Source organism: Oryctolagus cuniculus, chromosome 6, assembly GCF_051225735.1.
Source record: "Oryctolagus cuniculus isolate XC-2025 breed Fujian yellow rabbit chromosome 6, ASM5122573v1, whole genome shotgun sequence".
In the NCBI taxonomy this organism is placed as follows: Eukaryota; Metazoa; Chordata; class Mammalia; order Lagomorpha; family Leporidae; genus Oryctolagus; species Oryctolagus cuniculus.
Genome location: NC_142872.1, coordinates 128115493 through 128135125, shown reverse-complemented (window position 1 = coordinate 128135125; position 19633 = coordinate 128115493). Strand labels below are relative to the sequence as shown.

Genomic DNA, 19633 nt, shown 5'->3' with positions numbered 1-19633 from the left:
CGCAGGAAGTGGTGTCGACGCACTGAAGGGAGGGCAGCCGGAGTGGGCGGGGCCCCGAGGCTGGTGTGCCGGGCAGACCGGGCCCGGGCGCCCGCCGGGGAGGGGGTGCCGGCTCGGTGGAATGGCACGGGGCCTGCTGGAGTGGGCGGGGCCCTGAGGCGGGGGCGGAGCCCGCTAGGCAGAGTGGGAGGGATCTGCGGGAGAGGGCGAGCCCTTGCAGGGGGGCGGGGCAAGGCCGGTGCAAGCAGAGCCGGGCCATAGGCTGACAGACAGCCGGGCCAGCGCAAGGGGCGGGGCGGGCCCGCGGCCACCTGGGTCCTGTCACAGTTAGAGGTGGCTTGCGGCGCTCAGTTCCCTGGGCACCAGCTGCACTGGCGGAGTCTGCGCGATGGGCGACCCGGAAAGGCCGGAAGCGGCCAGGCCCGAGCAGGGTGAGGTAAATGTTGCTGTCGCTTCTTTCCCCGCCCCGCAGTCACGCCTGGCCCTTCCGTTGTAAATTGCCGCGGGGAGCTGCAAGTTGGGGATACGCAGTAGGGAATTTTTGTTGGTTGACGTCAGAAGCCCCGGGGCCGGCGGGTCGTGGTTGGGAGCGCCCGGGAGGCGTCCCGGGGGAGCGGCGGGGAGGGAGCCGGGTTTCCGCTCGGCCGCTCGGCTCCGAGGCCGAGGCCCCGGGGTGAAGCGCACCCCGCGTTGGTCCGGGAAACTGAGGCGAGGAGGGCGGAATGTGGCAGGTCGACCGGGATGGTCTAAGGGAGTGGAAACTGACACAGGTGTATAGGGGAGGTGGCCGAGGGGACGGATCCTCCAAACACCATGAAGAACAAAATGAGGCGGCCAGTTGGGCGCTGGTCGTGCTACTTTGAATCTTGGGGGCGTCACTTTCTCCATTTACACAGTGGAAGTGATACTAAGCTCACAGAATAAGTAAAATACTTTATGCAAAGTGCCACGGAAGTTGTGGGTTCCTGATAAACCTGTCACTTGTCCAGGCTCAGACGTCTGTAGTTACAGTAAAGAGCAGGGCTGTGTGGCCCCTTAAGCTGTGGCTCCGTAATTTGCAAACTCTGTTATTTTGCAAATACTTATAACCCGTTTGTGAACAAGAGAAATGCTTTTTGTGCTTAAGCGGGTTGCTCTGTGTGTTATCTTTGAGTTATTACTGTGAAGATTGGGCATTTCAGCACAGAGATTTATGCTGAGCCCTACATTTCTTTAGAAATGTTTAGAAAGTTTAAATTCCAGATTTGGGATTTGATTTGACTTGCTTTTGGTTTTGTGAACATTTAGTAACAAATCAACAAATTGCACATACCCCTCAAATGTTTCTTCCTCTTTTGATACAAATACTGTACAGTTAGTACCAATTTCCTCACTCAGATGGAAAAATTTGGATTGTGCACCAGCAGTTGTTCAGGCTTAACACCTGGAAGTCAACTTAAAAAAAAAAAAAAGCTCATTTGTTTTCATCTGTTTGAAAGACACACTCCCCAAATGCCCACAATGGCGTGGCTGAAGCCAGAATCCTGGGATTCCATCCGGGACTCCCACATGGGTGGCAGGAACCAGATGACTGGACCCTTCATTACTGCTTTCCAGATGCCTGAACAGGGAGCTGGCTGAACTGCAGAGCGGCAGGTGCTGGAATGGCTGGCGGTCTAATACGGTGTGCTCCTTAACCCAGTGCTCCTTAACCCACGCGCCCACCCCATCAGTGTGGTACAGACACCGAGACTGGGGCAGAATTTTGGTTTGCGAATAAATTTTACATAATGAACACCTGGAGCAAAAGCTTACTAGTTGAGGTCCTAAAGGGTGCTTAAAACACACTTTAGGTGGGATGGCTCCATTTGAGATCTGCATCGCAATCACCTGGAGTACTTTGTTAGAAATGTAAATTACTGGGTCCACACCCCAGACCTAGTAAATCAAAACCTTTTGAGATGGGTCTGAATGTGAATGCTTAACAAACACTTCAGGTGATTCTGGTGTACATCTTTTAAGAAACTCCATACATGGGCTTGAAGTGGGTTTATGATCTCTTCAAATTTTTTGTAGCTTTTCTCGAAATTAACAGTTACTTATCTAATTCATCATCCCTATTCTGCAGGTGAGAAAGTTTAGGCCAGGAAACATTAAATACCATGTCCAGGAGTCAGCAATAGAGACAGATTTAAAATCAAGTTCTTGTGCCTCTATAGTATTCCATCAACTTTGTCAGATTTGGTGGGAATGGAAGAATTGAAATTGGGACGTTTACTGAAAATTTTGAGGGTTCTGGCCGTATATTTAGATAAGAATTCTAAATATTGGCTGCTTGTAAATGAAACAAGCAACGTGGTACAGTTTTTAAGCATTTATTTAGTGAGAGAAATACGCAGAAAAGTGAGGGCTTTATTTAGGGGAGAAAGAAGTCTAGAAACTAAGTTGGGTCTATACCAGGCAGTAGCAGGCCAGGAGCCCCTTGGAGCGCGCCTGTAGTTTGGTTCAGCCACAGCTGCTGGAAGAAAAGCAGAGAAGGCTGTGGGTCGGGAGGCACAGGACTACATTGACAGGGCCCACCATGCTCCAGGCCTTTTATTCAGAATGAAAATGAGAATGAGGCCTACAAATAGTATATAGTATGACATCACAAATAGTATATACTATGACATCACAAATATTCCACTAAGTGGGGGAAGTAGAAGAGAGATACAAGCAGATGGAAGTGGTGGAACTGGGGCTGGATGGGAGGTAGGAGCCATGTAAGATGCCACATTGCCCTGGCATGCCCAGGCATGCTGCAGGGATGCCTGCAGACCAGCAGAAACTGAAGGACTATTTTAGAAAGGACAGGAATGTTGCGAAGGGATGCCCACTGGCAAACTGCATTTCAGTCTTTCACCACTTTATACCTGCACAGCAGCAACTTAACTGTCTCTCTACCTCCAGCATTACCTGTCTCGGGAAGTGACCAGTTGAGGCCGGTTTTGCAAGTGGTGAGGAGAGTTCACTAGAGCAGTGGTGCACAGAGAGAAGTGAACAGTTAGGTTTATTAAGATACGGCGAGGAAGCAGTGGGTGAGCTCACAACAGCTGCAGTGTGAACTCTGCTCTGGGAGAAATGTAGTGAAGCAGATTGTCACCTCCAGGGACTTTTCCATCACTAGTGGTTTCCTTATTGCTGGGGATTTTTACCAGGGGCTTCCTTATTGCCAGGGCCACATTACCTGTCGTCCAATCCTATTTACCATTGCCAACTCACTTCATTAAACAAGTGCTTCCATGTTAATTTCCCCAATAAAAACTTCCAAAAGGGTCTTAATAACTATTAAAAAAATGGCCAATCTCTCAGGCTGGCAAAGTCTCTTTGAAGCTGATTGCCACATCTTAAATTCAGGTCCCCTTTTGCAGCTCTAGAATTGATACTGTAGTCCCTAGCAAAATCTAGTTGTTCTCTTTTCTAATTCAGCTTCACATAGATGTCGATTATTCTTCCTGATGCCACCTCTACTCATCCTAATTCCTATGTAGAAATGCTCTATGACCATCCATAGGAACGATTTTCAAACTATGCCCCACAATGAATGCTGGCACCTGGGGTCTGGGGGGGTGAGTGGGGAACAATTGGAGTTTGAGCCTCCAGGCCCCAGATATTTGAAAATTGTTGGCCTGTAAAATTAATTCCTAATCTCTTAGCCTGAATGATATACAGAATCTAGATACTTTACAGGATTTTTTTTAAACTGGTGACCCTTTGCTTTATCCGAATCAGATCATGTCTGCCTTTCCTTTTGTTTGTCCTGCACCCATTTCAGTGTTTTCACCCCAGCTGGCTCCTTGTCTATCTGTTAATTAAACACCGGCATTCTCTAAGACTGCATCTGCAGTTGTCTAGCTTCTCTATGGATTCTCCCTACATAATCCCATCCCTTCCCTTGGCAGCCCCAGTGGGATCTCCATCACTTCTGTGTCGTTGTGGTGTATTTTCTGCTGGACACTAGATGTCTTGAAGCCAAATTATCGTTTTTACCGGCTACACTGCTTTAGGGCTTTTGTGTTTGTAACCTGCTGATGTATCTTGGGTTGCTGGAAGAAGGTGCTTCAAATTCTATTTACCATCTGATGTGAGAAAGAAATTTTTCCTGATTTATTGTTATTCTCAAGGTACTAAGACCCTTCTGTGTGCCTCTTCTTTCTTATTATGATCAAGTGCACCTGATGTCTGGAGCTGAAAATATCAAGCACATCTTAACTTGTCCTTATGTTGTTGTCCCAAATACAACTTTTTTTAAAAAAAGATTTATTTATTTATTTGAAAGAGTTACACAGAGGAGAGGCAGAGAGAGAGAGGAGAGAGAGAGAGAGAGATCTTCCATCAGATGGTTCACTCCCCAGTTGGCCGCAACGGCCAGAGCTGCGCCGATCTGAAGCCAAGAGCCAGGAGCTTCTTCCGTGCAGGGGCCCAAGAACTTGGAACATCCCCTGCTGCTTTCCCAGGCACATTAGCAGGGAGCTGGATCGGAAGTGAAGCAGCTGGCACTGGAACTGGTGCCTATAGGGGATGCCGGCACTTCAGGCGGCAGCTTAACCCACTGTGCCACGGCACTGCCTCCCCCTAGTCCAAATTTTTAGCAAGAATAATTATACTCTGAATATTTCTAAACTCAGTCTCTTCTTGTATATGTTTCTACTGTTGAAATCCCAGTTCAGGCAAGAGATGGATAGTTCAATAATCTTTTTCTTTTTTTTTTAAGGCCTTATTTATTTGTTTGAGAGGTAGAGTTACAGACAGAGAGGAAGACAGAAAAGTCTTCCATCCACTGGTTCACTCCCCAAATGGCTGCAGTGGCTGGAGCTGGGCTGATCCAAGGCCAGGAGCCAGGAGCTTCTTCTGGGCCTCCCACCCAGGTGCAGCACTTGGGCCATCTTCCACTGCTTTCCTAGGCCATAGCAGATAGCTGGATAGGAAAAGGAGCAGCCAGGACTCAAACCGGTGCCCATATGAAGTGCCAGGACTGCAGGTGGCGGCTTTATCTTCTACACCACAGTGCCAGCCGCATTCCATATCTTTTAATTGTTCTGTGAACTTATAATTTCATTTCTAGCCACATTTTGACAAAAGTAATCCTAAACACAGATCTGATTATGTTACTTGCATGATCAAAACCCTGTAGCAGATCCCAATTGTCTAGAGACCAGGTGCCAAAATGTCGTATGTCAAAGTAGGCCACTTGGATCTACTCCAAAATTAAAAAAAAAAAACCAAAAAACAAAAAACAAAAAACTTTTTTTTTGTTTTCTTTTGTCAAAATGATGACACTGAGGTAAAGAAAGTATCAAAAATGGTTATAAGAAAATTGCTATGGCAAAATTCACATTTTTACATTCAAGGCCATTCTATGGGCTTTGACACATGAGCCCATTCACCAAACAAAATTGATATTCTCCAAACCCAACTGATGAAACCCACCTTTTTATATTTTATTAGTGTTAATGTTTATAACATTGTTTATGAAATCAATCCGTGGAATCATGAGACCATTTTGATGAACTCATTATTTATTTATTTATTTATTTATTTTTGCCCAGCAGAATTCTGTGTTTTCTTGGTGAAGAAAGAGGGGAGTCCTTGAATGGCAGGGGACACACACACAAGGGGACCCCCAAGTCCACATGGTGTGCTGGGAGCTTCAAAATCCAGTGGAAGGCACATCAGGCACAAATTCCAGAGAGGTTCTGAGTGGAATCCCTGCCACAAATCCCAGCCATTGGGGATGGAGGAGCTCCCCAAATTTACAAGTATCCCCAAAGCCAAAAGCAAAACAAATTACAGAGAAGGCAGGTGTCTCAGTCTCTGGGGGGAATCCCCCAATAACAGATGAACTGGAAGAGTACTTTGGGGCCCCCCTTATCTTCCAGAGTGGGCATGGGGAATCCTGAGACAGTATTAAGGTAGAGAAGTAACACTGGTTGGTTGGTGGGTGGGCAGGGCTCCTTGCGTGGCAGGCTGAGATTGGCCCTCGCTGGCTGAGGGTGGGGCCTAAGGCACAAGGCAGCCTTCGTGGAGGAGGCAGGCAAGCTGCTGTCAGGCTGGGTGCGTGCAAGGATGGTTTGGAGGCACTCAGCTCAGCCTTGGGGAGTGACTGTTGCAGCAGTTCGACCGCCCCTCATGCTGGAACTTGAGGCAGTCAGCAGGTGCTGCATGGCCTTGGAGCAGTTGCTGGGGATTTTTGCCGAGGTTCCAGCCATGGCCCACCATAAAGATGATCTGGTCACGGCTGCCAATGTGGCTGTAAGGCAGCGAGCCAGTCCTGAGTTGGTGGAGTAAGACCCCGAAGGCACAGACAGCTGACTGGAAGCTGTAGGGTTTCAGGTCCTGCATACAGATCACCTCAGCCGCCATACGGGGCACGGAGCCCGAGGGCTGCTCCGAGAGCTGGGCCCTGACTCCCCACGTCTGCACGGTAGGCCAGGCTGGAGTTGCCCGATCACCACGGTGAGCCCTTCGTGTGGGAAGATGCTGTTAGACTTGAGATCTCGGTGGATGATGTTCTTGGCATGGAGGCAGTCTGCCGGGCCATGTCGGTGAGCTGGATCATGTCAGAGCCCACGGCAGCCACGTGTAGGTGGTGGTAGAGGCTGGAGCCCTCCCACCACTGTGTGGTGATGGCAAAGCCTGGTTGGGTCGTGAAGCCGCAAATGGCAGTGTCTTCCTGAACACCTGCATCTCAATCAATCTCAAGGTGGCTGGGCCACCTTGAGCACATGCCACCATCCACAAAACACTGTGCCCAGTGAGCCCATCCCAGTCCTACAGCAGCTGCACCTCACTGGGGGGCACCTCCCAGTAATAGCTCGAGTCCCAGTACCCCAGGTTCTTCACTTTTTTCTTGTTGCCCGTGGACTTCCACTCCTGCCACCCTGATGGTGATTTGGAATGTGGGGACCTCCTCCCTGAAGACATGCTGACCAGGCTAGGGCTCCCACCAGGAGCTCCATCACCACCACCCCTACCACCAGCGGCATCAGTGCTGTGACTGAGCAGCGAGCTAGCTGCATGAGGCTGGACTCCGTGGGGGCTGTGGTGCAGACCATGTGGACCTTGGGAGTGGATGGGGAGCGGGGGGTGCTGACAGGGGGCATTGGCCAGGGCAGGGAAGGGGAAATGCTCTGGGTCATGGTGCTGGGTGCAAGAGCTGGGACCCGAGCGGCTCATTCAGGGGCTGATTGGAAGGAGCCTCATGCTGCCTGGAGCCTCCAGACAGATCAGTGCTGTGGTAGAGCTGTCGGCACTCCTGTCCACACACACTGTGGGGACCTTGGAGGGACAATCCTGGTGGAACTTGTAGCCACAGGTTTGGAAACCATGGGACAGAAGCTTAAGGCAGGAGTCACAGAACGCAAAGCTAAAGAACACCTTCTGTACAAAATTGTGCATGATCAGAGGGCCGTCTTTGAGGACCTCGACAATGAGCTCCCCTCCATCTAAGGGGGGCAATGGCTGTTTCCCAGGCGGTGGCTGCCTTTCGCTCCTTGATGAGTCGGCAGACCACACAGCAGTCCTGACTGAGACCCCGCACTTGAGGGCTTGGCCTACAGGGTACAGACACTCAAGCCACCCCGGACAGTTACCACCATGTGTTGCTTGTTGGGCAGGTACACCTTGATGATGCCCACTGCCCAGAATAGCTTGGCCCCATTGGCAGGGGGACCTCTTGGCAGCTCTTTGGAGCCTAAGACTTTGTCAAGACGGGCTGACATACTTCTGGGCAGGCGCCCTGAGTCTCCTATCACACCGCTACAGCCCCCACTGCCTCCATGCTGGGCCTGTTTTGTTTTTATTTTAAATTGCACTTTTAGATAATAGATGAATATTTATGTCAATCATAGCAAACATTTTCTTTGCATATTTATAAACATTTCTTTTAATCAACTTACTACTAACCTGTTGATTTATCAGTGCTGTAAAATATCCCGAGACACATAGGTTTTAGAAAAGCTATGGCCAGAAGCTAGTTCTAGGGGTCGGCATTGTGGTGCAGTGTGTTAAGCTACCACCTGTGATGTCTGCATCCCATATAGGCACTAGTTTGAGTCCCAGCTGCTCCACTTCTAATCTAGCTCTGTGCTCATGCATGTGGGAAAGCCATGAAGATGGCCCGACTACTTGAGCCCCTGAAACCCCTGTGGGAGGAGGAGTTCCTGGCTCCTGGCTTTGTCCTAGCCCAGCCCTGGCTGTTGCAGCCATTTGGGAGGTGAGCCAGCGGGTTGAAGATACCGCTCTCTCTCTGTCTCTAACTCTGCCTTTCAAATAAATAAATAAATAAATAAATAAATCTTAAATAAAGGCTTTTCTAGGGTACTCACATACTTCTGTTCCCACCCCATTCGAGTTATACTTTAGCAGAAACAGTTGTCTTTATTTCCTATCCTATTTATACCAGTTATACATTTTACCAACTATGCTTGTAACTATTGTAATTTAATTAAATATCATGTAAACTAATAAGTATGCAAAAGAAGATGTTTCTATGAAAAGAAAGCTGTAGAAAACTCAATGAAGGTGAGTTGTTAAAGAAATTGTAGGGGCAGGCACTTGGCCTAGTGGTTAAGATGCCAGCTGCTACCTGCATCCTGTATCCAAGTACCTGAGTGTTATACCTGCCTCTCCAGACTCCAGTTTCATGCCAGTGCAGACCCTTGGAGATAGCAATGATGATGACTGCTTGAGTTCCTGCCACTCACATTGGAGACCTAGGTTGAGTTTCTGACTCCTGACTTTGGCTTGGCCCAGCCCTGGCTGTTGCAGTCATTTGGGGAGTGAATCTGCAGATGGAAGATTGTTCTCCCTATCTCTCTGTTGCTCTGCCTTTCAAATAGGTGAAAATCAATAAGTAAATAAGAATTGATATCTTTGGTTACAAGCGCCCATATGGGTTGCTGACACTGCAGGCACCGGCTTTAGCTACTACACCACAGCACCAGCCTCTAAAAACATATTTAGAAGTGAATTTTCATTGGGTGTTTGTGACATTAGAGGGACCAAAGGGTTCTGCAGAGTACATTTTTAAAAAAAGTCACTGGAACATGCTGTCTGCCACCTTTCAGGTTTTGTCTGCTTCTGTTGTCCCCCACTTATAATAAAGTCCAGATTTAGAAAATTCCAGTTCTTAAAAATATCCCATGGAGGGCCACTCGCCATCTTGTGGGCCAAAGAAATAAAAGCCTCCAGTCTGCTCAAAAGAAAAAAAAAAAAGGAAAAAAAAAAACACAAAAAAGTCACATGGCATTAAGTCTTTTTTTCCACATTTTCTTTCTTTGAAAATATTTGTTCTTAGCTCAGATCTGCAGAGGGTACCCTGGAAGCCCTAGAGCTGAAGAATGCATGAACTTCCTGAAATTGTGCTAAAATGTGTTTTTGTGCATTTATCTAAGTATTGTGAAATAAGCAATAACTTTCAGAATACTCTTCTAATCCAGCTTTTCCTGTTAGCCTGCATGTTATCAAGATAGAACAAGAAGAATGTATATGCAAATGTGACTTTCATTATAATTTATATACTAATCCAGCAATTTCATAGATCTTAACACTGATCAATTATTTATCAGCATTTAAAAACTCTGTTCAGGACCTGTGCTGTGGTGTAGTGGGTAAAGCCACCGCCTGTGATGCCAACATCCCATACAGGTGCCAGTTCATGTCCTGGCTATTCCATTTCCTATCCAGGTGAAGCTCCTGGCTCCTGGCTTTGGCCTGGCCCAGCATGGCCTGTTGTTGCCATCTGGGGAGTGAACCAGCAGATGAAGGATCTCTCTTCTCTCTGCCTCTCCCCTTCTCTCTGTAACTCTGCCTTTCAAATAAATAAACAAATCTTTATCAAGGGGCCTGACACTGGTACATCAGGTTAGGTCATCGTTTGTGAGGCCGTTCCAGTCCTGGCTGCTCAGCTTCTTATCCAGCTGTCTGCTAATGCCCCTGGAAACACCGCAGAAGATGGCTCAGTGCCTGGGCCCCTGCTACCCATGTGGGAAAGCAGGATGTAGTTCCTGGCTCCTGGTTCTGGCCTAGGCCAGCCATGGCTGTTGTTTGGTGAGTTAACCGGCAGTTGAGATATCTCTCTGCCTTTCAAATAAACTAAGTTAATTAATTTTAAAAAAGGCCCACTCACTTTAGGATCAGAGTACTTGGTGCTGTGATGTCTTTCCAAACTTTCAGTATGACTGATACCTAATCCTCAGTGACAAAATATAATGAAAAGAAGGAAGTGAAGATTGGGCTTCGAATGCTGCACATGATAATAAAAGCATTTAGAGGCATTCAAGGAAGAGCAATGCGGGCCGAGACAAGTTTGAAATACTCTGTTAACCATAGACCTCTGCTGTTTAGATAGAGCTTCAGTTCCAGTTCATCTCAGTTACACTGAGTATCTCCCTGCAGTTCTCTAATTATTTTGTGAGTGAAGAAGATATCGATTGATCAGATACTCATTATGATTCTTTGAATAAAGGAACAGCCTTTAAAATGCCAACTAGCTGTTGCGACCATTTGGGGAGTGAACCGCAGATGGAAAACCCATGTCTCTCTCTGCCTCTGCCTCTGCTTCTCTGTAACTCTACATTTCAAATAAATAAATAAATCTTAAAAAAAAAAAAAAACACCAGAAATAGGAGTAACTATATGGAAAGGATGTGATGAGCAAGGGCTGGTTGTTGGTTCGGAGTTTCAGATAAGTAATATAGTGTTCAATTAAACTTAGAAAAATGTTGAAATAAAGTAGCTTGTGGCAGTAGCCTACTCATGCTTGCATTCTATGAGAGAGAAGCACTAAGGGGTCATTTTGTCCGTAAACTTAGAAATTTATCCACAATGATACTTAACTGGTCTATTTTTGTACTTATTCTCAAAATTATTATTATGATGTGTTTTAAAAATTTTTCATGTATTTCTTTGACTGGCAGAGGGAGGGAGGGAGAGAGAAAAAGAGAGAGAATTAGTTCCATTCTACTTGTTCACTTGGTAAAGGCCAGTAATGGCCTGGACTGAGCCTGGCCAAGGCCAGGAGCCAGGAACTCAACCCAGGTCTTCCATGTGGGTGGCAGGGATACCTGGTCAGTTGAGCCGTCCCTGCATCAGTAGGTAGCCGGAGTCAGGAGCCGGAGCCGGGCACTGAATCCAGGTACTTTGTTATGTGGTAATGGTATCTTAATCAGTAAGCCAAACGCCTTCCCCTGCAGCATTTTTTGAGTGCTTATTATACACCAGGCTTAAAGGACTTCTAATCCTCAGAAGAAACCTATGAGGCAGGTATTATTTTACCGCTGAGGTTCAGAGAAGTGAAGGCACGCCCTGTGGTCACCAACTATCCAAACACTATTATGGGGCAGTTCTCAGATATTCATAAGGGTCAACCTCAGACAGGTTGGCTCTGAAACCTGTGCTGTTTCCCTGACTTCCCCAGATGTACGTGTAGGTATACATGAAGAGGAAGAGTCCACGTAACACGGTCTTTGTACTTTGCTTTTTAAAGAAGTTATCTCCAGATACCAACGAAGATGAAGAGCCGCTGCTGAGGAAGAGTTCCCGCCGCTTTGTCATCTTTCCGATCCAGTACCCCGACATATGGAAAATGTACAAGCAAGCACAGGCATCCTTCTGGACTGCAGAAGAGGTACGTGGCGTGACCCACGTTGGCATTCATGTCAGCTCCTGAAACAGCTTTCTCCGGCTTCTGGGTTTAGACTGCTTTCTATGAACATGCTTCTTTCTGCAAAAAATGGCATCTCATTCTGCCAGATGTTTACTTCTTATAATATTATAGAACATATTCTGTTTTTAAACACACCTTTGCTTTGCTGTAACCAAATAAGACTAGCCTTTACTTATAATAAGCAGAATAAAATTGCAGTTGTAGTTAAAAAAAAAAAAGAGTAAAAGCCTGGAGGGCCCTGCTTTGAACTGAGACACTCATCTGGTTGTACAGAAGGATCTGGCACATGGAGTTTGCCCTTCCAGGCATGTAGTCACCCCCTGAGTCTGCCAGGCGGAAACCACAGTGCTCCTCTCAATCTGACCCTGCCATCGCCACATCATAGCCGACACAGCTGCCCCTAACAGGACAGCTGTAGAATGCTTTCTGTCAATGTGACAGATTCTACCTAGGAAATGAGTTGAGCAAAAGAAATTAGAATATGTTTGCTTGTTTAGTGAGGACAGTTGATCATGCAAGTGATTGATTGCTCTGTAATCTAACGGAACACACAAATAGTTATTTCATCTTTTTTTTTTATAAAACAGACTTTTAAAATATTTTTAAAAGGTTTAGTTATTTACTTGAGAGGTAGAGTTACAGACAGAGAGAGGGAGAGACAGAAAAGTCTTCTATCCACTGGTTCATTCCCCAAATGGCTGCAGTGACTGGAGTTGGGACAATCCAAAGCCAGGAGCCATGGAGCTTCTTCCAGGTCTACCACTTGGATGCAGGGACCCAAGAACTTGGACCATCTTCTACTGCTTTCCCAGGCCATCAACAGTGAGTTGGATTGGAAAGTAGTGCAACCTGGACTCGAACCAGCACCCATATGGGATGCCAGTGCCACAGGCAGATGCTTAACCTACTAAGCCACAGCACCAGCCCCTGTCTTCATATTTAAATATGATGGATGATGCCTGCATTGCATTCTTGATCTATAGATTGTGTGGGGTGTGTGTGTGTGTGCATGTCTGTAGATATATCTATGTGGGTGGATCTATTTGCTTGTTTTTCGAGAGATTCTGTACTTTGAATTGATTTTACACTTTGAACACAAGCTGTTAACAATATAGCATCTGGAGCCTAGGTGAAAGCCTGCTGTGCCACTTACTCTAGCTATGGAATTGGAAATGTTGCTTAACCTCGTGTATCTCTTCAGTAAATTAGTCTGTACTAAATAGTACCTAGCTCATTGTGTTTTAATGAATTATTTAGAATGGTACTTGGTACTTAGTAAGTACTAAATAAATGCAAATATTATTTTATCCATAGAATGGGGAAGATTTGACTTAGAAATCAGTAAGCACTCAGTTGGAACTTTCTTTTACACTAATTTCACCACAGACCCATCTTTCATACATTGTATTGTTAGATTGTCAACATCTTTGTTATAAATGAGTTGCCAGATAGAGCGAAAAGCCAAACCCAAACCAATACCTCATGTTTTCAAAACTGGGTCATAATGCTTGGCACACCTGACTGCCTCTAACCGTCTGTGGTTTTTAGAAAGTTTTTGGTTAGCCAAGGTTCAAAAAACAAGTGGAGTACACAGGTGGCTTTTTCATTCATCATATTAAAGAGGGACTTGTAGTACTTGGATTTCTTGAAATTCATTTGGAAATGTAGTATATGTTCTATTACTAAGAATCACTCATTTTAAAACTAAAATAGGTTGATACAAATTTCATAATAAGATTCAAATATGTAGTTTCAAGGAAAGTCAAATAAATTATTAGTTCTACATATTTTTCATTAAAGCAATTGTGTAAGTTCCCATCTCATCAGCTTTAGAGTCCATTATTTTATTAGTGGTTGAGTTTAATTCCTAAATATGGCTGACCAGTAGAAACCCTGATTCAGAAGACAAAAGGTCTGGGGCTTGGTATTTTCTTCTTCTTCTTTTTCTTCTTCTTCTCTTAATTTTTTTAAAATTTACTCAGGTGATTCTGATAATAAACTAGTTTGGCACCAATATTCAGATGGCAGAATTGAGTGTTTTCTCTGATGCAATAAGATTGAGCGTGAAGGTTTACATTTCCAGAAGGGAATACAACCAATATAGTATAAAACTTGAAACTGAGCATTCAAAGAGATAAACATAATATTAAAGAGTAAGAACTTTATAATATTAAATTTTAATATTGGAGTATAATGCATAAGAAACAGGAATATGTCAATTAAGCTCTTTTTTTGTTTTTAAGAGTTTATTTATTTATTTGCTAGAGTTACAGTGAGAGGGAGAGACAGAAAGAGGTCTTCCATCCACTGGTTCACTCCCCAGATGGCTGCAACGGCCAAAGCTGGGCCGATCTGAAGCCAGGAGCCTCTTCCTGGTCTCCCATGTGGGAATAGAGTCCCAAGCGTTCGGGCCATCTTCTGCTGCTTTCCCAGGCCATAGCAGGGAGCCAGATTGGAAAAAGAGCAGCAGGGACTAGAACCGGCACTCATATGGGATGCTGGCGCCGCAGGTGGCAGATTAACCTACTGCTCCACAGTGCTGGTCTGAGTTAAGCTCTTGATAGAGCAGAACTTAATGGGACACAGTTATTTATTACAAAGGACAATTATATATTTTAAATGTTTATGAAGTTACTATGAAAAAGTTAAGAAATTTTTCTAATACAAAGTAGTATCTACAAGTATTGTGGACTAAATATATGTATCTCCCTAATATTCATACATTGAGCCCTAATCCTTACTATAATAATGTTTCAAGGAGGGACATTGGGAAATGATTAAGTCATGAGGACAGATTCCCCCATGAATGAAATGCAAGTGCCCTTGTTCTTTCCTTCATTTTTCCACTAGGACAATTTTAATATCTCTAAGTTTTTAATTTTAATTTTAATCTTTAATTTTAATATCTCTAAAGTACATCCTGGCCAACTTGTCCATTATCCAGAAATTCAGATTCCTTCATAATGTTTTTTCAGAAACTGAATCTTATTATTTATATTTAAGGGTTGCAACATGATGTTATAAGATACATATCAATGAGACCTTCAGAGAGTTCATGGAAAATGAAGTTTATTTTGATATAAAAATTTGAAATCCATGCTTAGTTTTTTCATAATATGTATTTTTTCATGAACTTTTTGAAGACTCCCTGTGTGGATGTGTGTAGTAAAATGGTTAAGAAAGTCTAAGAAATTAACATATCCGTCATCTCACAGTTTGGGCAAAATTAACTATAATCTCATTTAGCAAAAATCCTGATTATAATATATTATTATTAGCATAATGTTTTTATTTTGTTTTGGTCTTTTGTAATGTGTGTGTGTGTGTGTTTAAGATTTATTTATTTACTTGAGAGGCAGAGTTACAGATGGAGAGAGGGAGAGACAGTGAGAGAGGTCTTCCATCCACTGGTTCATTCTCCAAATGACCACAACAACTGGAGCTAGGCTAATCCAAAGCAAGGAGCCAGAAGGTTCTACTGGGTCTCCCACGTGGGTGCAGGAACCCAAGCACTTGGGCCATCTTCTACTGCTTCCTTGGGCCATCTTCTGCTTCCTCAGGCCATCAGCAGGGATCTGGATCAGAAGTGGAGCAGCTGGGACTCTAACCAGTGCCCATATGGGATGCCAGTGCTACAGGCAGATGCTTAGACTACTATGCCACAGTGCAGGCCCCTCTTTTGTAATGTTAACATTTTTGCTCACAGTTTGCTGGTAATGGGTTCTCCCTCCTTAATTTTGGAGTGAAAGTGAATTTTTTAAGTACTTTAACTGCAAGTTAAAAATTTTGAAAATTTCTTATTCCAGGTTGACTTATCAAAGGATCTCCCTCACTGGAACAGACTTACATCAGATGAGAAATATTTTATCTCTCATGTCTTAGCCTTTTTTGCAGCCAGTGATGGAATTGTAAATGAAAATTTGGTAAGTTTTTTTTTTTTAATTTTATTTTTCAGTCCATTCATTAATTATATCCGTAGAATAATTAGATTGACCCTGAGAAAAGATATCTTAGAATAGGCCAAATATTTTCAAGGATTAGGTGTCAGAGGAAAGGAATGTATAAGCATATTTCTGTCACTTGACCAGCCGAATATCATAAAATGAAGCATAAACTGTACTAATCGAGACTACTTAAAATGCATGAACATGTGTTTGATTGTTTACCCTCAGATAATGATACTAATAGAGCATCCATGCCTACATAACCTTCTGGATCTCTGCAGTAGAACACTAGATTGTAGCTCTCCATTCAAAAACTTGTATGTTGTTGGTCAGGAGATATAAGATAAGAACTTTTATCTTGAACTAGAAGAGGCTTTATTTATTTATTTATTAAGAAATCTTTTATTTAATGAATTTTATAGGTACAGCTTTAAGGATATAGTGGTTCTTCTCCCCCCACACCTGCCCTCCCACCCCTACTCCTTTCCCACCTCCTACTCCCTCTCCCATCCCATTCTTCATTAAAATTGTTTTTAATTAACTTTATATACAGAAGACCAACTCTATACTAAGTAAAGATTTCAACAATTTGCATTCACACACACACAAAACATAAAGTACTGTTTGAGACCAAGTTTTACAGTTAATTCTTATAGTACAACTCATTAATGACAAAGGCCCTACATGGGGATTAAGTGCACAGTGATTTCTGTTGTTGGTTTATCAATTAACTTATTTATGACATCAGTGATCACCTGAGGCTCTTGACATGAGTTGCTGAGGCTATGGAAGACTTTTGTGTCCACAAACTCCGTCAGTATTTAGGCAGTGCCATAAACAAAGTGGAAGTTCTCTCCTCCCTCCAGAGAAAAGTACACCCTTCTTTGATGGTCCCTTCTTTCCACTGGGGTCTCACTCACAGAGCATTTTTTGTCACAGTGTCTTGGGTTTCCATGCCTGAAATGCTCTCATGGGCTTTTCAGCCAGATCCAAATGCCTAAAGGGCTGATTCTAGTGCTGTTTAGGGCAATTGTCATTATATGAGTCTGCTGTGTGGACTGCCAGAAAAGTCTTTAATAGGTCTATCTACTATTGAGAAAAAGTGACAACATGAATTCTACAAAGGAAGATCACTATTTTGGGTAGATGTTCTAAAATTTATTTGGTTTTGTAGGTGGTATTTTCACCCAAGAGACCAATTCATTTAATTGCTTAAAAATACATTGTCCCACTAATATATGGTGAAAAGTTGATAGAAAAACAGTATTGCTTAAGATACTGCTTAAGAGAATCCATAGTCTTTCTGACCTGTTTGCTGCCGTTCTGATGTCCAGATTCTAGCTGGTAGAGTTTAACGCAGGTTCAGTGGGAGTCCACAGGACTAGATGTATCTGTTTCCCTTGTTTTCTCAGGTGGAGCGCTTTAGTCAGGAGGTGCAGGTTCCAGAGGCTCGCTGTTTCTATGGCTTCCAAATTCTCATTGAGAATGTCCACTCAGAGATGTACAGTTTGCTAATAGACACTTACATCAGAGATCCCAAGAAAAGGTATTATTGCTGGAATCTTACTTACAAAGGTTTATCCTGTTGTTTTATTATGTTAAAAGCAAAATCTATTTCAAAAATAAATATTAAGAAAAGTTTATTTAAATATGGACACTTATGAATATAATATTTTCTGTTGCCTAATAATGTGTTGGGTTAAAAACTTACATAGAACTAGTGCATCTTTAGTATTGTATCTTTGAAAATTATTTATTAGCACATTCTGTTTGGAAACAGAATGTTCACATTGTTGGTTTTGTGTTAAATAATTTCTGAGTCACTGATTTTGAATTTAATTTTCATTTCTATATTTTATGGACATGAAAAAATAAACTACAAATCTGATAGTATGTGAAAGAGTTACAATTATTGTCTCTGAATTGTTAAAATGGTTGACTAGGAAAAACAAAACAAAAAGAAAAACAAGTGAGTGACTTTGTCTGTCTTAATTCTCTTGTTTTTACAGGGAATTTTTATTTAATGCAATTGAAACAATGCCATATGTTAAGAAAAAAGCAGATTGGGCCCTGCGATGGATAGCAGATAGAAAATCTACTTTTGGTATGTTTCTCTAATTTATATATCATCAAATTTACCACAGGAGATATGATACTATTTTATATGGTATGACTGTCAGCACTAATCCAAGTCCTAAAATGGGAAAAAGAAGACAAATGTCTCAATATGTACTTTTACTTAGAATCATTATTCATAGTAGTTAATTAGAAAGTGATGGTAAAATTCGGCCGGCGCCGCGGCTCACTAGGCTAATCCTCCGCCTAGCGGCGCCGGCACACCGGGTTCTAGTCCCGGTCGGGGCGCCGGATTCTGTCCCGGTTGCCCCTCTTCCAGGCCAGCCCTCTGCTGTGGCCAGGGAGTGCAGTGGAGGATGGCCCAGGTGCTTGGGCCCTGCACCCCATGGGAGACCAGGAAAAAAGCACCTGGCTCCTGGCTCCTGCCATCGGATCAGCGCGGTGCGCCGGCCGCAGCGCGCCGGCCGCGGCGGCCATTGGAGGGTGAACCAACGGCAAAGGAAGACCTTTCTCTCTGTCTCTCTCTCTCTCACTGTCCACTCTGCCTGTCAAAAAAAAAAAAAAAAAAAAAAAAAAAAAAGAAAGTGATGGTAAAATAAAGCACTTATCTATTCTTTTTAATAAGTCAGAAGTTGAAAAGTTAAGATATCAATGCATTATGACAAGTAAGTATCAGTCACATAGAATCTATCAGGGGTATTGTAGCAATTCAGTTTGTACCTGATTTTAAGAATATTTATTTTAGAATTTTTTTTTCTTTTTTTCCATTGGTTTTTATTTTGTTTTGTTTTTGTTCTTTAGAAATTTTAAACAAGTCAATCGTAATATTTTTGGTGGACAAATATCTAGATTCTAAAAAACTAAAGATTAGTGCACTCAACCAGAACAAGAGACATTTTGCAGTAACGGGCTTATATTTTATACACACACAAAAATTGAATTGAAGCACCTTTACAGATGTGTTGAGATCCCAGAACATTTATTTTTACTTATTATTAAAATATATATTTTATTTATTTATTATAGAGATAAAGAGAGAACAGAGAAGGAGAGTGAGTGACAGAGCTTTCATCCGTTGACTTGCTCTCAAAGCCCACAAGGGGCAAGGGTGGGCTGGGCTGAAGCCAGGAGCTAGGAACTCAATCCAGGTCCCCCCATGTGGGTGGCAGAGACTCTACTACTTGAGTCATCTACTGCTGCCTCCCAGGGCACACATTAGCAGGAAGCTGGAATCGGAGCCTAGACTTGAACCCAGGTACTCCATTCAGGATGCAGGTATTCCTAGCTGGTGTCTTACCAGTCAAGCCAAATGCCTTCCACCCATAACAGTTTTTAAAGGAAGTGATTAAGACTGTATCTATTACAAAGTAGTTGCTCAATAAATATTTAAACTTAATGAAAATATTGATATATTTCTTTGAATAAGTATGTATATTATTCTTATTTGTTTCATAAATTTTACTCTACTTCCTGGTTTTATTCATTATGTAGGGAAGCACATCTCAAAATTTTTATTCTCTAGTCTCTTTGCACTGTTAAAAGTCACTGAGAACTCCAAAGTACTTTTATTTTTATAAATTATGTCTATTGATATTTCCATATTAGAAATTAAAACTGAGATTAAAATAGTTATTGGTTTACTTTAAAATAACAATAATTAGCCCATTACATTTTAACATAAATTGTACATTTTTATTTTTGAAAACCCTACATTTTCCAAAAAGTGAGCATAGCATGCTTTTATATTTTCACAAAGCTTTTTGCTGTCTGACTTATTAGAGAAAGCTGGATTATCCTATCTGCTTTTGGATTCAGTTTGCTGCAGTTATGTTATTTTGGTTAAAGTACATGAAGAAAATTCAATTTCATTCAAATATGTAGTTAGAAAAGAGAGGAGTCTTTTAGTAAGCTTTTCAGATTATTGTGG

General features: G+C 43.0%; 1 protein-coding gene and 1 pseudogene across 9 annotated transcripts in view; one reads left to right on the top strand and one right to left on the bottom strand.

Moving 5' to 3' along the window:
- Window positions 1–48: 48 nt before the first annotated feature.
- The window catches only part of RRM2B (ribonucleotide reductase regulatory TP53 inducible subunit M2B), a 93351-nt gene continuing 73766 nt past the window's right edge, over window positions 49–19633 (top strand). For 6 of the 9 annotated variants that reach the window (XR_016236563.1, XR_016236562.1, XR_016236564.1 and 3 more), the window contains exons 1-5: window positions 49–436; window positions 11507–11647; window positions 15493–15609; window positions 17043–17176; window positions 17640–17734. Coding sequence is in view for 6 of the 9 variants with exons in the window: in XM_008255805.5 (XP_008254027.2) it covers window positions 389–436; window positions 11507–11647; window positions 15493–15609; window positions 17043–17176; window positions 17640–17734 (535 nt within the window). In the remaining 3 variants the exon portion in view is untranslated. The remainder of the gene's footprint in view (window positions 437–11506; window positions 11648–15492; window positions 15610–17042; window positions 17177–17639; window positions 17735–19633) is intronic. The other 3 variants (XM_089336427.1, XM_070075378.2, XM_089336428.1) reach the window with 2 other exon arrangements.
- LOC149126294 (serine/threonine-protein kinase A-Raf pseudogene) lies at window positions 5552–7856 on the bottom strand (annotated as a pseudogene).